General features: G+C 37.9%; 1 protein-coding gene across 1 annotated transcript in view; it reads left to right on the top strand.

Annotated features, from left to right (window-relative positions):
• LOC107788684 (phospholipid-transporting ATPase 2) overlaps positions 1–15,004 on the top strand; it is a 47,412-nt gene that overhangs the window by 25,535 nt on the left and 6,873 nt on the right. The window contains exons 14-21 of the mRNA XM_075226538.1: positions 543–697; positions 858–938; positions 1,113–1,233; positions 3,639–3,745; positions 9,782–9,913; positions 12,736–12,889; positions 14,565–14,682; positions 14,765–14,938. Of these exons, the coding sequence (XP_075082639.1) occupies positions 543–697; positions 858–938; positions 1,113–1,233; positions 3,639–3,745; positions 9,782–9,913; positions 12,736–12,889; positions 14,565–14,682; positions 14,765–14,938 (1,042 nt within the window). The remainder of the gene's footprint in view (positions 1–542; positions 698–857; positions 939–1,112; positions 1,234–3,638; positions 3,746–9,781; positions 9,914–12,735; positions 12,890–14,564; positions 14,683–14,764; positions 14,939–15,004) is intronic.

The raw sequence follows: 15,004 nt of genomic DNA, 5'->3' as shown, positions 1-15,004 counted from the left end.
GGTTGTTGTTGTTGTTGTTGTTGCTTTTATTTCTATTGTAACATTTTAAATTTGGCACGGGGGAGAAGAAGTGCAGACAGTGTTTAGTTTGTGCATAACAATAAGTAGCTCCGGAACTCTGCGCAATACTTATGTAGGAGTATTCAGCAATGTTTTTGTTCTTTCATCTTAGTCCCTTTCTTAACTAAGTGTTCCATTTATCCTTGACCACTGCTAGAGCATCTTAGATCTGACAAAATGCTGACATTCTACTATTTTGAAATACTTTTCTTTGCTACTGCATCATCTATTCATCTGGTTGCTTAGGAGAGTTAAAATCTGTGGTTGCTATGCATATTTTCACTTTCAAGATTGAGAAGGAGGTGCCTTTTTTTTTTTTTTTTTTTTTGTGTGTGTAAATATTTGGTAATCTCGTGCTGAATTGTTCTGAATATTTATGCTGAGACAATCTGATTTTGTTATGTAAGTTGTATATTTACTAAGCCATCCTGCTGCTCAACTGCCAATGCTTCTTATTTATTGATGGAAAGAATATGTACTAGGACAACAAACACGGACCTTTACTGAAGCTGTGGAACAATATGCTCAATTTGGTCTGCGGACGTTATGTTTGGCATGGCGTGATTTAGAAGAAGAAGAATATCATGAATGGTCATTACTGTTTAAAGAGGCTAATAGTTCATTGGTCGATAGAGAGGTGAGAAATCATCACTATGGTTTATGCTTGCTACTATTTGCTTTTTTCTTGCAGCGAAGATTAGATCACCTGTGTTGTGTGCCCATTGTGCTCTGGACTTTCTGTTGGGTGCTGCACAAGTTTTCAATTGACTGAATGCTCCAATACTTGTGTGCTGCAGTGGAGAGTAGCTGAGGTCTGCCAAAGGATAGAGCATGGCTTTGAGATTATTGGAGTTGCAGCAATTGAAGATCGTCTACAGGTGACACTGCTTTCTTTTTCTTCTCTTTATCCTGGTAAGGCTTGCTTGCTGTCCTGACACAATTCTTGCAGTTATGCAAAGATGCTCCTTTTAGAACTATAATTCATTTTGTCTCTTGGTCAATGAGTTTCGTAATCTGACTTTTCACTTGTATATGTATACACATATATCTAGGATGGTGTGCCTGAAACAATTGAGACACTCAGGAAGGCAGGAATAAACTTTTGGATGCTGACTGGTGACAAACAGAATACGGCAATACAGATTGCCCGTTCATGTAATTTTGTTTCTCCTGGTATGCCCTGTTGATTCTGTTTTCCTTCTGGTTCTTTTCTAATTTGTACTTTCTTGTACAACGTCTCCAACTGTTTGATGACATATTCACGCCGCACTCTTAGATAGCTCAAATGCCTGACTGAGTTTTTACAAAAGATAAGAGACAAAGTTATGCTGAACAAAAATTGCATTAGGACTTCAGAGTTTCTCTTCTGTTAAAGAACTACTGCTGCTTCCCATGTTTGTGATCAACAAAATCCTTCCAATCAACTCCTCGTACCTTATGCTTGCTGCTAGATGCATTATCATAAAGGATTAGTTTGAGTCCAGGTAAAGTTTCCTGCAGTAGGCTGGGAAAGTAAGGAATATTTTGGGCACCTTTGAATTGTCTAACTAAATGAGCACGAATAGTCTTGTGATGGATGTGAAGTGGAGGGCCAAATAATCAAAAGAAAGAAAGTGGCTTTGGTTCAGAGATTCTTCATTGTAGCATTGGAAGTTGAACTCTAGTGCCGCTAAAGAAAGGAAAAGACATAATGATTTCCTACAATGATACTGATGAACAGATGCACTAGAGTCCAAGTTGATACCAAATAAAATGGACAGACAGTGACAGTTTGAGAGCCATTAACAGCAGTGTTGTCAAAGGCGCGCTTAAGCCCTGAAGTGAGGCTCAAAACACGTTTAGCGCTTCTCCTCGCTTTGTGTGTGCTTTAGTGTCGCATCAAAGCTCTAAGGCACACTTTTCCTTGCCAATGAGTGTAATCCTGAAAAGGCGACCTTAAACAATTGATATTTCACTTTATCGTGATTTTTATTTTCAATTTCTTTGTCCATATATTTGTTATTCATGCTTATAATGATTAGTCTTGGACTACATGCATATTTTTACTTTTTCTCCCATTGCACCTTTCTTCATTAAAGCCCACGCTTTATTTGCACTTTGCACTTAAAGCCCCAACGGACCTTAAGAGCGTTTTTGCGCTTTTTGCCTTTGATAACACTGATTAACAGTTTCCTGCAACTCTTGTGTAAATATCAGAAGCTTGGTATCCGACACTTAATCACAGCAAACCTTCTTAGAGCATATATGGAAAAAAAGATAAATAGATGGATAAGAAAATAGAAAAATAAAGTGACAGTTTGAGAGCAATTGATAGGTTTCCTATTATCAGAAGCTTGGACTCCTGAAACAAAGTTCATCCATCTTATTAGAGCTTATACAGTGATAAAGACGGGACTAGTGTTAAAATTTGGTCTTAGGTTACCAAACTGCGGAATGGAATGTCTGCAAGTTCCACTTGCAGTAGGAATGACATGCAGCCACTGTGCTGTCTTTGTTTGTACTGATTGCATGGAGATCAGGGAATTGTTCCTTTGCTAACCATTTATCTGTCCACAATTTCACTATCTTTTCTTTCCTTATTTTCATTTTTGGGAACGAGAAGTAGCACCTCTAGCCATTATATGGACCATTTTGTTATGGGTATTTCGGGGGTGGGGGTGGGGGTGGGGTGGGGGGGGGTGGTTCGGAAGGAGAGATTTTTTTATCATGGCGGTGTTAGGTACACCTCGACTGCTCCACTAGGTACCTCCTATCTCCCACAAGTACAAGTACCGGATAACTCGACTCACCAAGGCTTTGGAGCTTAGGCAAATGAGAAGACATGACCTAGCATTTTATCTCTGTTGGAATTCAAACGATGGTCTCTATTGATTTTCATCCCATTTCATTAATCGTTAGGCCACACCCTTGGGTGCAAAGGGAGAGAAAACTTTGTACCGCCACCGGCTCTCAGGGATTTCTTGGTTATCCAAAAAGGAAAATCTCTTGGCTATCGAAATATATAAAAGACCATAATGCTCTTGGCTCCAAAATGTTAATGGCTAGCCTAAATATAATCCATCTTTCAAAGCGAGCCAGATGCAAAATGAAGTAGTGTTTTCTGATTTTTCCATGATAAGAATTAAGATATATTCGTTATTGAATCTTTTCGTGTTGAGGTTTAATTTTCTTATGATTTCTAATTTCACCCAAAACTGATTGCCGACATTAGCATGTCGTATACTAGGACAAAGGTCCATTTGATTAGATCAAAAGATGCAATGCTGAAAACGAGTTGGTCTTCTAGTTAAAACAGAATGAAATGGAATAATATTCTAGGCGATCTCCTGCCAAGCGCTCTTGTTGCGTGACACATCCAATAATGCCGCAAGCCTTCATCTTCAGAAATGCTTTTCAGCTGCATGACAAAAGCAACTAAATAAGATTGCTTCAAAGTGAAAAAGGAAAATGGATATGCTAAAGGCAGACTAATCCTCTGGATTGTATTCTCTAATGCCATCAATTGTGTCGAGAGAAGTTTTTCCTTCAAAACAATTGTGCTGAGAGATGCTTTTATTTTCTGAATGACATGTTTGCAGAACCAAAAGGCCAGCTTCTGCTGATTAATGGGAGAACTGAAGATGAAGTAGGCCAAAGTCTGGAGAGAGTTCTTCTCACAATGAGAATAACAAATGCAGAACCCAAGGTATGTTGAATTGAATTCATATCTATCTTGACGAGTGTTCTATCTTATTGACTGGTATACTAACTCTTTCATTTGCATCAGCACCTAATAACTTCGAGCCTAAATGTTTTCTTGGCTTACAATTTTATAATCTCCTTTGCTAAAGGATAAACAGAGATCACAAATAATTGAATATTCCAGCCATAACTGCATCTTCAATTGCGTCATTTTCTTAGATCTGGATAATATGAGCTTCTTTCCTTGGCCATTGTACTTGCACATGTAGAGCTTGATGTCGACGTAGGATGTGCACTTGCTTCTGAGTTTCTCTTTGTATTTTTCAGTAGTGCATGAAGTAAAATATGTATCTTTTGAGTTATTTGCTTTTGGAACTTCATGATTTTCCGTGAAGCTTAATGTTTGTGAATTTGTCAGGCTGGGCTCTATATTTGGATTACTTGAAGAGATTCTTAATTAGTTAATGATATCCTAAGAATTAATTTTTGCCTGCCTTAAATAAGGCTGTCTAGAGTGCGTTTAGAGTAACATACAATTATACACAAAGAAGTTCACAAGGATTATACATCAACTCTCAATTGGAAGACTAATGGCTACAGTCAGGAGAAGATGGAAGTCTTCCCCTTTTTTTTTGTTTGGGTAATTATTGCTTAATCAGGAGACTCTAAAATCATAGAAGTGCTTTGTCTCTTCGAAAATATTTGGAGGACTTATTTCAGTAAAGGCAAATCTTATCCATGATGGTCTGGTGAAACATTAAAAAGGGCAGCCCAGCACTCGCTGTGCCCGGGGCCCCGGGAAAGGTCGGACCACATTAGATTTATTGTATGCAGCCTTATCTTTCATTTCTGAAAGATTTTGTTTCCACGGGTTGAACCCTCACCCCTGGTTATACAGTGGCAACCCCTACCGTCGTGCCAAGGCGCCCCTCAAGTGAAACGCTAAATCAGATTTTATTTTTACAAGATCATATCTATAAAGGTATTACCGTGTTGACAAGGAAGTTTCCCCACACAAAGCTGAACAACTTTCCTTTTCCCATAGTTGGGTAGTGTAGAATAAAGTGTTGATTTGCCAGGGGTAAAATACCTAAACCCTAGGTTAGACCATCTCCTTATTCGGTGATGCAGAAATCTGAATGTACATTACTGCAAGTAGATAAAGCTTTGTTGGGAGCTTCCATTTTCCTCCGTTCTATTTCAGGGGTGAGGCGCATTGTCTGAACAAATAAACATTCTAATTTAAATGGTCTTGTAAAATGGATTATTGAAGTTCCTATCTACAGGGTATTTAGACTATCAGACATATTGGAGTTCAACAACAACAACAACAAACACAGTATAATCTCACAGGTGGGGTCTGGGGAGGGTAGTGTGTACGCAGACCTTACCCCTTCCTGGAGAGGTAGAGAGAGTCTTTCCGATCAGTGTTATCAAAGGCGAAAAGCGCAAAAAATCTCTAAGGTCCGTTGGGGCTTTAAGCGCAAAGCGCAATTAAAGCGTGCGCTTTAATGAAAAAAGGCGCAACTGGAGAAAAAGTAAAAATATGTATATTTAGTCCAAGACCAATAATTATAAACATTAATAACAAATATATGGACAAAGAAATTGAAAACAAATTATGATAGAGTGAAATATCAATTGTTTAGTGTCGCATTTTCAGTATTACATTCATTGGCAAGGAAACGTATGCCTTAGAGCCTTGATGCGACATTGAAGCGCTCACAAGGCGAGGCAAAGCGCTCAATATGTTTTGAGCCTTGCTTCAGGGCTTAAGATGATGATAGGTCAGGAGTGGTGTTCCTGTGGCTGGGGATCTAGGAGGAGCAACACTAGACTCCTCAACGGTTGGTATAGGTACGACCTTAGATATATCAAGTTGGTCAGAAGAGGTAAAGAATGGTTTAGACTCAAAAAATGTGACGTCAACTGACATAAGGTACCTACGAAGATCAGGTGAGTAACAACTATATCCCTTATGAACACGAGAATAACCAAGGAAGACACACTTGAGAGCACGAGGAGCTAACTTATCTTTCCCGGGGCTAAGTTATGAATGAAGCACGTGCTCCCAAAAACACGAGGGGGAAGAGAGTATAAGGGTGATTGGGGAAACAATACTGAATACGGAAGCTGATTCTGGATGGGAGATGAAGGCATCCGATTAATCAAATAGCAAGCTGCAAGAACTGCATCGCTCCCAAAACGCAACGGAACACGAGATTCAACGAGAAGTGTGCGAGCAGTCTCAATGAGGTGCCTATTCTTTCTCTCTGCAACCCCATTTTGCTGAGGGGTGTAAGGACAAAATGTATGATGAATAATTCCTTGAGAAGTCATAAACTGCTGAAACTGAGAGGATAAATATTCTAAGGCATTATCACTGCGAAAAGTGCGAATAGAAACACCAAATTGATTTTTGATTTCAGCACAAAAATTCTAGAATATTCATTAAGAAAAGCCAAGTACATCTTGAATAATCATCAATGAAACTAACAAAATAACAAAATCCCAAGGTTGAACTGACTCTACTAGGACTCCATATATAAGAATGAACTAAAGACAAAACAGACTCTGCATGACTCTCAACATTACGCGAAAAGGAGGCTCGGGTATGTTTCTCAAGCTGACACGACTCACAATCTAATATAGACAAACTAGACAAACTAGGCATCATCTTCTGAAGCTTGGATAAACTCGAATGTCCTAAACGTCTGTGAATTAACTCTGGAGGATCTGTAACTAGATATGCTTTGGAGGGATTGAGTGAGTTAAGGTAGTAAAGGCCTTCTGATTCACGCCCTGGTCCAATCGTCTGTCCCGTACTGCGGTCCTGCATAGTAAAAGAGTCATCAATAAAATATATACCACAATGGAGGGCACGAGTCAAACGACCAACAGATCCAAGACTAAAAGGACAGCCAGGGACATAAAGAACGGATTCTAGAGAGACAGAAGATAGGGGATTAACTTGTCCAACTCCTTTTGCTTTAGTTTGAAACCCATTGGCTAAAGTAACAGTGGGAAGAGACTGTGAATACTTAATATTCGACAAAAGAGATTTATTACCAAAGATATGATCAAAAGCGCCCGAGTCCATGACCCATGGTTCAAGAGTACTAGACCGGGAAACACAAGCAAAAGAATTACCAGCAACAAAAGTATCAGTCTGAGCAACTGAGGCTACTTGTTGAGATGTCTGCTTACTTGCTCGATACTGAAAGAACTCGTTATATTCTCCTTCAAATAAAGAAATTCCTTGGTTACCTGTAGTCTCGGTCTGAGCAACATAAGCATTTTTGGGTGGTCGATCATGTAAAGAATAGCACACTTTACGAGTGTGTCCAAGTTTATGACAATAAGAACACTTGGGTCTAGATCTTCCAAAACGACCTCCTCCTCGTCTATTCTCCATAGTTTGAGATGCCCGATTTTCCACTGTCTGGGATGCGAGAACATAGGAGTCAAGTGGCTGTGATGAGATCACTGGGTGACTTGGTGCTGTAGTAAGGTGAAGTAATCGAGAGAATAATTCATTAACTATAGGGACAGTCGGACTAGCCAAAATCTGGTCACGTACTGAATTAAGGTCATTAGGAAGTCCAACGAGTGTAAGAATTAGAAACATCTTCTGTCGTTGCTCTTGTTGCTTTTCAATACTAGCAGAAACTGACATCAACTTCTCAAATTCTTCCATGACTGCCTGTACTTGTCCCAAGTAGACATATCCAATTCCTGTTTCTTCAAGCTTGTCATTTGTGATATCACATTATAGAAACGAGATATGTTATTAGTGTATAAAGTACGAGCCTTTTCCTAAACTAAATAACATCTCTGGAATGGACAAAACAAGGGCATCAACTTGGAATCAATAGATCGCCATACGATACTACATAACTGAGCATCTACCTTCTCCCAAAGTGCTTTGGCCTTTTCGTCTCCTTCGCTAGCCTTTTTGTTAAATGATCTTGAACACCTTGACATTTACACCGCAATTCGACAGACGAAACCCAAGCTAAGTAGTTTGAACTTCCCATTAAAGGTTCTGAGGTAATCATAATATCGGAACTTCCAGAACCCGTGTTTTTAAACCAAACGCATCAACTCCCAAAGACATTGTTAGATAGAAAGTATGTCCAGCAAATTAGCACCAAATTAAACAAAGAATCAACTGTAGTTGCCGGAAAAATACTCTACTGCCGGAAAAGTACTGTAGTTGCCGGAAAAAATTTCAATGTGCTCGGAATTAAAAAATAAAATTATGGGTAGGCTCGGAATTTGTAGGCGATCCAACCATTATGAAGAAATTTTGTCAAAAAGTGTCCGGAAAGTGCTCCACGCGCGGCGCGTGGAGTAGATCTCGTCGGAAAAGCAAAGCTCTGATTGGCGCGTGAGATGTCGGTTGCCGGAGCTGTTTGTTGGGGTTTGGTCGCCGGAGGTTGGGGGACCTTGTGGTGGTGTTGGTTTTTGCACAACATCGATGGAAATTGGTTTGACGAAAAACAACCCTAAAAGGGTCGCCAGAATTGAAGCACGGCGACTTTTTCGGCTGGGTTTTTTTCCCTGGATGTTTTCTCACTGCCGCTCTGATACCATGTGAGAAATAATACACGGAAAATTTGTATTATTGATGTTAATTGTAATACAATGAACCCTATTTATAAGTACACATAATATATAACCTATTCCTATTACCTATGGGACTAGGACTAATTACATATATTTTCACATAGCTATTCTAACAAGGTGGAAAGGAAGAAAAGGGAAGAAGAAGACGAAGAAAGAGGGGGAAGAAAGAAAGAAGAGGGAGACAAAAGACAATAAGGAAAAAGGGGAGAAAAAGTAGCATCAAATAGTAACAATCAGGGAGCAACAATTTCCTGTAAAAGGGGAGAAAAAGTAGCATCAAGTAGTAACAATCAGGGAGCAACAATTTCCAATAGCAATTTTCAAAAACAATGGACGTGGTAGCTAAGTACCAGATATACTAACAAACTAGAAGAAAGTATCTTTCAACCAACATATTGGAGTTCCTATGGTCTAATTTTTTTTCCTATTTCATTATGCTTGCAAAATATGAAAAGTAGGTCGTGTCCTCGTCTGATAACTTTTCTAATCTCACCCTACTGTGTCGATGAAAACATTGTGAAAGTGGAAATAAAGCTGGAAAAGAGGATTTTGGTTTTAGAAAGGTCTAGATGCAAATTCAGAATTTACAGAGCAAAGAAATAGAAAAACAAAACAATGTTAGCTCTATTACAAAAGGTCTAGTCTGAAGTTAAGGAGCTAACAAAGTCCAAAAAAGCTTCAGAGGAATTGACAGGGAAAGATTACTCCAACTACAAAGACTTGTTAAACATCTAGCCTTAAGAATGTATTTGGAGTAGTAATGCCTTCAAAGCATCTAGTATTTCTTTCTGTCCAGACACACCAGAAAATACAAGCAGGGATCATCTTCCAAACTGTCCTGATGGATTTCCCAACCTTTGATGAACTCCAGCTAACCAGGGCATCTTTAACACTCAGGCATAACCCAGTTAAGACTAAAAGCTGAGATGAACAGTTTGTGTCTGTTTGCTTCTTGGCCAAATATGCTAAGGTGCCTGATGGGATGGGATGTAATGTTGTTCAGTAGTCTGTATAGCTGACTTCATACAGTGATTTTGTACAAAATTTTTCTGGCACCTACAGTCGAGTCATTCTTTTGGTGCTGAAATAGTCTTCAAGTGAATGGAAGACTTATACAAGTCCCTCAGTCGTTCCAGATAGGTTCTTTTTCCCCCTATTGATAGCTTCATTTTCTGTATGTGTACTCTAGAGCATTATCTTGTAAATCTTAGAAATGTACTTTCTGAGAGGGAGGAAAAAGAAAAGAACAGAAATATAATTTCCTTTCCAGATTTCTGAAATAACACTAATGTTGGACTGTGTGGTGCTTTTTCTTTTACTTTTTCCTCTTTCATGGTACATGACTCTCACTTGAATTTGTAATAACCCCTGTTAACTCCCAAGCAGATGACTTAGTATTTATCTCACACAGGATGTTGCTTTTGTTGTGGATGGCTGGGCTCTTGAAATTGTACTAAAGCATTACCGGAAGGCATTCACGGAACTTGCTATATTGTCGAGAACAGCTATATGTTGTCGTGTTACTCCATCACAGAAGGCACAGGTATTATGTCGGCTGTCAAAATAATTTTTCATATTCAATGCATTATTTTAAGAAGAGAACAACATCTGTGTTACCTATTTTGATAATGCGAAGTTCATAAGTTCCCGTCACAACGTAAGCCCTGCAAATAAAGTTCAAGCAGTGGAACATTATTCATAGGATATAGCAAGCTTTACTAATTGTATTTAATCTGTCATGTCACTATATAAATTTGGTAGTTTTTGTATTTGCTTCATTCCTTTTGAGTCCGTGTCAGAGTTAACATTCTCTTTATTTGCATTGCAAGTTGAAAGTGCAACTTATCTGGACAAAATGTTTTAACTACTTTTTACTACTATAACCAGTTCAACAAGCACCTTAAATTTTATTTGTTGCTTATCTCCAGATGTGTGCATGTATTTTCTTAGTCATAATGAAGTATCTAAATTCTAGCACGTCAAAGGTTGTTCTAATAAACATGTTTTGAATGGTAAAGAACATGTTAGGAAACTCATGCGCAGCCCTAGTCTGAATATTTTTAGAAGTTTCTCTCTGGAGCATTAGACGTGGATATAAAGTCTTGCTACATGTTCCCAAACAGGGCCATACACTTTGATTCCCAGTACCTTATTCCTGTAGCTTGCATGATAAGATTCTAGCGCTCTTGAAAGGAGCAAGCCATGAACACAACAAATCTGATGACTTGGATGGATGGTCTGACAAAGTGTTGAGTCACATTTGTACATTTTATAGAATGGTAAAGATATACCCCTGCTACATAGCTTGATGTTCCATTCTCAGATTGTTTTTGTTTTTCAATAGTACCTATTAGTCATTTTTAGATCTCCTAAATGGAGCAATTCAGTGGTGTGGCCAGAAATCTCGCCAAGGGTGTTCAAACTTTAAAGAGGTCTAGTAATTGTTTTTCAATGAATGGGTGCACCGAAAATTTTAAATCAATCTGTGCAATATATAGCTAAATCATGAAAATAATTGTAATAGAACTACAATTTTACAGATAAAGCCTAACATAAAAAAGACAACAAAAGAAATTCTGCTAATAAAAGTAAGCATAGAACCAAAGGAAGAGAGAGTCGAGAGGTTTGTAGTCTATAAAGATCTTTTTTGGTTAAAGAAATATTTGAATTTTAACTTATAAGATTTGTTTAATAAACAACTTTTAATTAAAAAACTACTTTTAAGATTAGTTGTATGTTTTTACATAAATATTAAGTTTGAGGAGTTATTTATTAAGAAATTCTTTGATTAAAATGATAGTCCAATAGACCAATGTCGTCTCCGTGTAGTTTTAAAAACAAAATGGGCAGATACGGATGTTAACACAAGGATAACCCATAGACTCCACTTCACTTGGAACACCCTTGGCCATTGGGCTACTTTTCTCAACTGTGCAAAGGATGTTCAAAATATATATATATGCATATAAAGTGGTATTTGACCTATATGCATAATATAATTTTTCGGCGAAGGGTGTTCGCTTGACCACCCTTATCCCAATGTAGCTACGCACTGGAGCAATAAGTAAATCCAGCTAAACAATATCGCATGCTTAAATAGTCATTTTTTGGGGGTGGGGTAGTGGTGGGTAGCTAAGTTGCTCGGACACAGCAATTTGGGCGCCATACCCGTGTCGACACGACACTGACACGGGTAAGGGTGTGGGATCTGTGTCGGATTCGGTCAGACAAGATCGGGTGCGTTGACCAAACAAAGAAGGAAAAGGTTTTATACTTAAAAAAACAGAGACATGGAAAAGGTTTTGTTGGGGAAGAAGACTAAGGAAAGAAGAAGAGGCGAGTGCAGATAGACGAAGAAGACAGAGACAAATTAGGATATGCTTTTTGAAAAGTGATATGCTTTCTTCTTGAAAAGTGATGTGCTTTCTTGAAGAGTGATATGCTTTCTAGCTGTTATGACCGTGTGCAAACTGTTTTGTCTCGTACTCTTATTTATACATTTCAATTGACCATAAAAGGACAAGTTTTTCTTTATCCCAAAAAACTATACGTGGAGCTTGCTTTGAAATCTTTAAGCTTTTGATTCTTTTGACTATGTAAAATAAGAGAACAATAGCAAAAACACGAATAAAGAAGAAATTCACATTTAATAAGTTATAGGTAAGTACTCCACATAATTTAGAGATATATTTATTTTTATTTTAAAATTAATTTTAGCCGGATCCCCGCACCCGTGTCGGTTCTAGGATCCGTATCCCCGAATCTTAAAATTTCCATCTTAAAGGATCCGACCTCTAGATCCGCACCCGTGTCGGACACCCGTACCCGTGTCAGAGCAACTTAGGTGGGTAGTGTACTGTAACATTTCTGCTGTGCTGTTTGAAGAGTGATACATAGGGGGTCTTGTTATTTTCATTCTTTTTTTTCACTAGCAAAGGCCCACCACATAGAAAGGTTACTGCATGATGATGTAGCAGAAAGTTTCGCCCGTTACATATATATTTTAATGAGATAAAATGGAATTGTTGGACACAGAAAAGTTCAGCTTCTATAAAGAAAACTTATTATAACTAGAGCAAAAATACTAGGAGTTTGTGTATTTTGCATGTCAACGATGACACTTTTGAACAAATTTTATAGCCAGGTCAATTTTACCTATGTTTGCAGATCAAGCATTGAAAATGATGCTTCAATCTCTTATGCAAATATACATTAGTTTGAATTTAGGAAAGCAAAAAAATTTCATAAGCTGTTTTTGTGCTGGTATGGTCTTGGATAGCAGAATGCTCTTCATGTTGATGCCTGTAGTTTGTAAAAGTACAGCTTATGGGTGTATAGATCTCAACTACATTTTATTACTTTCAGCTGGTAGAACTCCTAAAATCCTGTGAATATCGAACACTGGCAATAGGGGATGGCGGAAATGACGTGAGGATGATCCAACAAGCTGACATTGGAGTTGGCATAAGTGGGAGAGAAGGACTGCAGGCAGCAAGAGCAGCTGATTATAGTATTGGAAGTGAGATATCCAATACTCTTTCTTTTTTATGTTTCAACGTCTTACTTATGACAGATTATAATAGCTGCTTCTTAATTTATCTCACATCTTTCCTGTGTCAGAAAGAATGTCAAGTGGGCCGGTCCAGGCCCGGGACCGCGGGCCAAATGGGCAAAACGGGCCAGGACCGTTTGGCCCGGTTTTAGTGGGCCTGGGCTGGTCTTGTGGGCCGGTCCTATGATTTGGGCCCGCCAGGCCCGGGACTATTTAGCCCTCCAGGGACCGGGACCGGACCGGTCCCTTAGCGGGCCAAACGGTCCCAACAGCTATATTTAAAAAATAAAATAAAATATAACCGTTGGGCTGTCAAAAATAGCCGTTGGGCTGTCAAAAATAGCCGTTGGCTATTTATAAAATAGCCATTTAACCCCCCCAACTTTGTTTTAACCCCAAACTTTTTATAATTACACTTTTTTCCTATTTTCAACTATAAATACCCTCTCATTCTTTCATTTTTTCTTACAAAATCATCAATCTATCACAATCTCTCTCTAATTTCCTTCTATAATTGCTACTATTGCTTACTTTATTGTTACTAAGTGTATAATATATAAGCTATATTCGATATATATATATATATAGCTTATATATTATACATTTAGTATATATACTATACTATACTATACTATACTATATATACATCTTATATAAGCTATATAAGATGTATATATAGCTTATCAAATATAGCTTTATATATATATATATATATATATATATATATATATATACTATATGTACATCTTATACAGCTTATATACTATACACTTAGTATATATATACTTTTTAGTAGTAACATGAAATGACCTAAGTATGATACTTTTTAGCTAGTATAAATATGGAATGATAGAAGATCAAGTTTTAGCTCAACTCAGTTTTAGTTGAAACTGTAATCTGAGTTGAGCTAAAACTTGATCTTCTATCATTCCATATTTATACTAGCTAAAAAGTACCATACTTTGGTCCTTTCATGTTACTACTAAAAAGTATATATATACTAAGTATATAAGTTATATTCGATATAAGATGTATATATAGTATAGTGTATATATATATTAAATAAAATTTAGGTCACAATTCTATAATAAAATTTACAAAGCATTGCTTTAGATATTTTTTTTAACATCCTTTTGTCTCTAATATCTATTTAATTTTTTTTTTTTTAAAAACATCCGTTGGGCCCATTTAGCCCGCGGGCTGGGACCGTTCCCCGGGACCAAACGGTCCCGGTCCCTACAAAAAGACCGTTTGGCCCGTTTAATTTGGGCCCGGGACGGGCCCGGGACCGTTTGGACCGGCCCACTTGGCCCGTTTAGGCCCGGGACCGGCCCACTTGCCACCCTTAGTCAAGAATATGAAATAGGTAGCATAATAGGTGGCAGTCTAGTTTAGTACTCACTAAGATTTAAAAGCTCTCTTACTAAAGATCGGAGGTGATGATAGATTGATAATTATGCATTTGTAACCAGTGGTAGACCCAGGGATTTGAGCAAGTTGGTTAGACACTTAGATATTATATATATACTCCTGCTAAAATTCATCTGTCATTTTCTTGGGAAATGCTAAAACAAAAAGGGTATTTATAGGCATTAATATTTTGGCATTTACCAAACTCATTATCTTTTAATGTTTCGTGCAGAATTCAGGTTCTTGAAAAGACTGATACTTGTCCATGGACGTTACTCTTATAATAGGACAGCATTTCTATCCCAATATTCCTTCTACAAATCCCTCCTAATATGCTTCATCCAGATTTTGTAAGTGCTAAACTTAGTTTGTCGTTGAGTGACTCTTGAAAGCTTTGACTATGTCGTGTACTAACATTACGATACATACCAGCTTCTCATTCATTTCAGGTGTTTCTGGAACAAGCCTTTTCAATTCTGTTAGTTTGATGGCATATAATGTTTTCTACACAAGTGTTCCTGTTCTAGTCAGTGTCCTTGACAAAGATCTCAGTGAAAGAACCGTAATGCAGCATCCACAAATACTGTTCTACTGTCAAGCAGGAAGGTTTGGGATTTGTACTCATTAAATCCTTTGCATCTTAATTACTGTAGTTGCTTTTCATCTGTTCCA

This window comes from Nicotiana tabacum, chromosome 12 (assembly GCF_000715075.1).
Source record: "Nicotiana tabacum cultivar K326 chromosome 12, ASM71507v2, whole genome shotgun sequence".
Classification (NCBI taxonomy): Eukaryota; Viridiplantae; Streptophyta; class Magnoliopsida; order Solanales; family Solanaceae; genus Nicotiana; species Nicotiana tabacum.
Note: the sequence above shows the minus strand (reverse complement) of the source record. Positions and strands in the feature narration are given on the sequence as shown.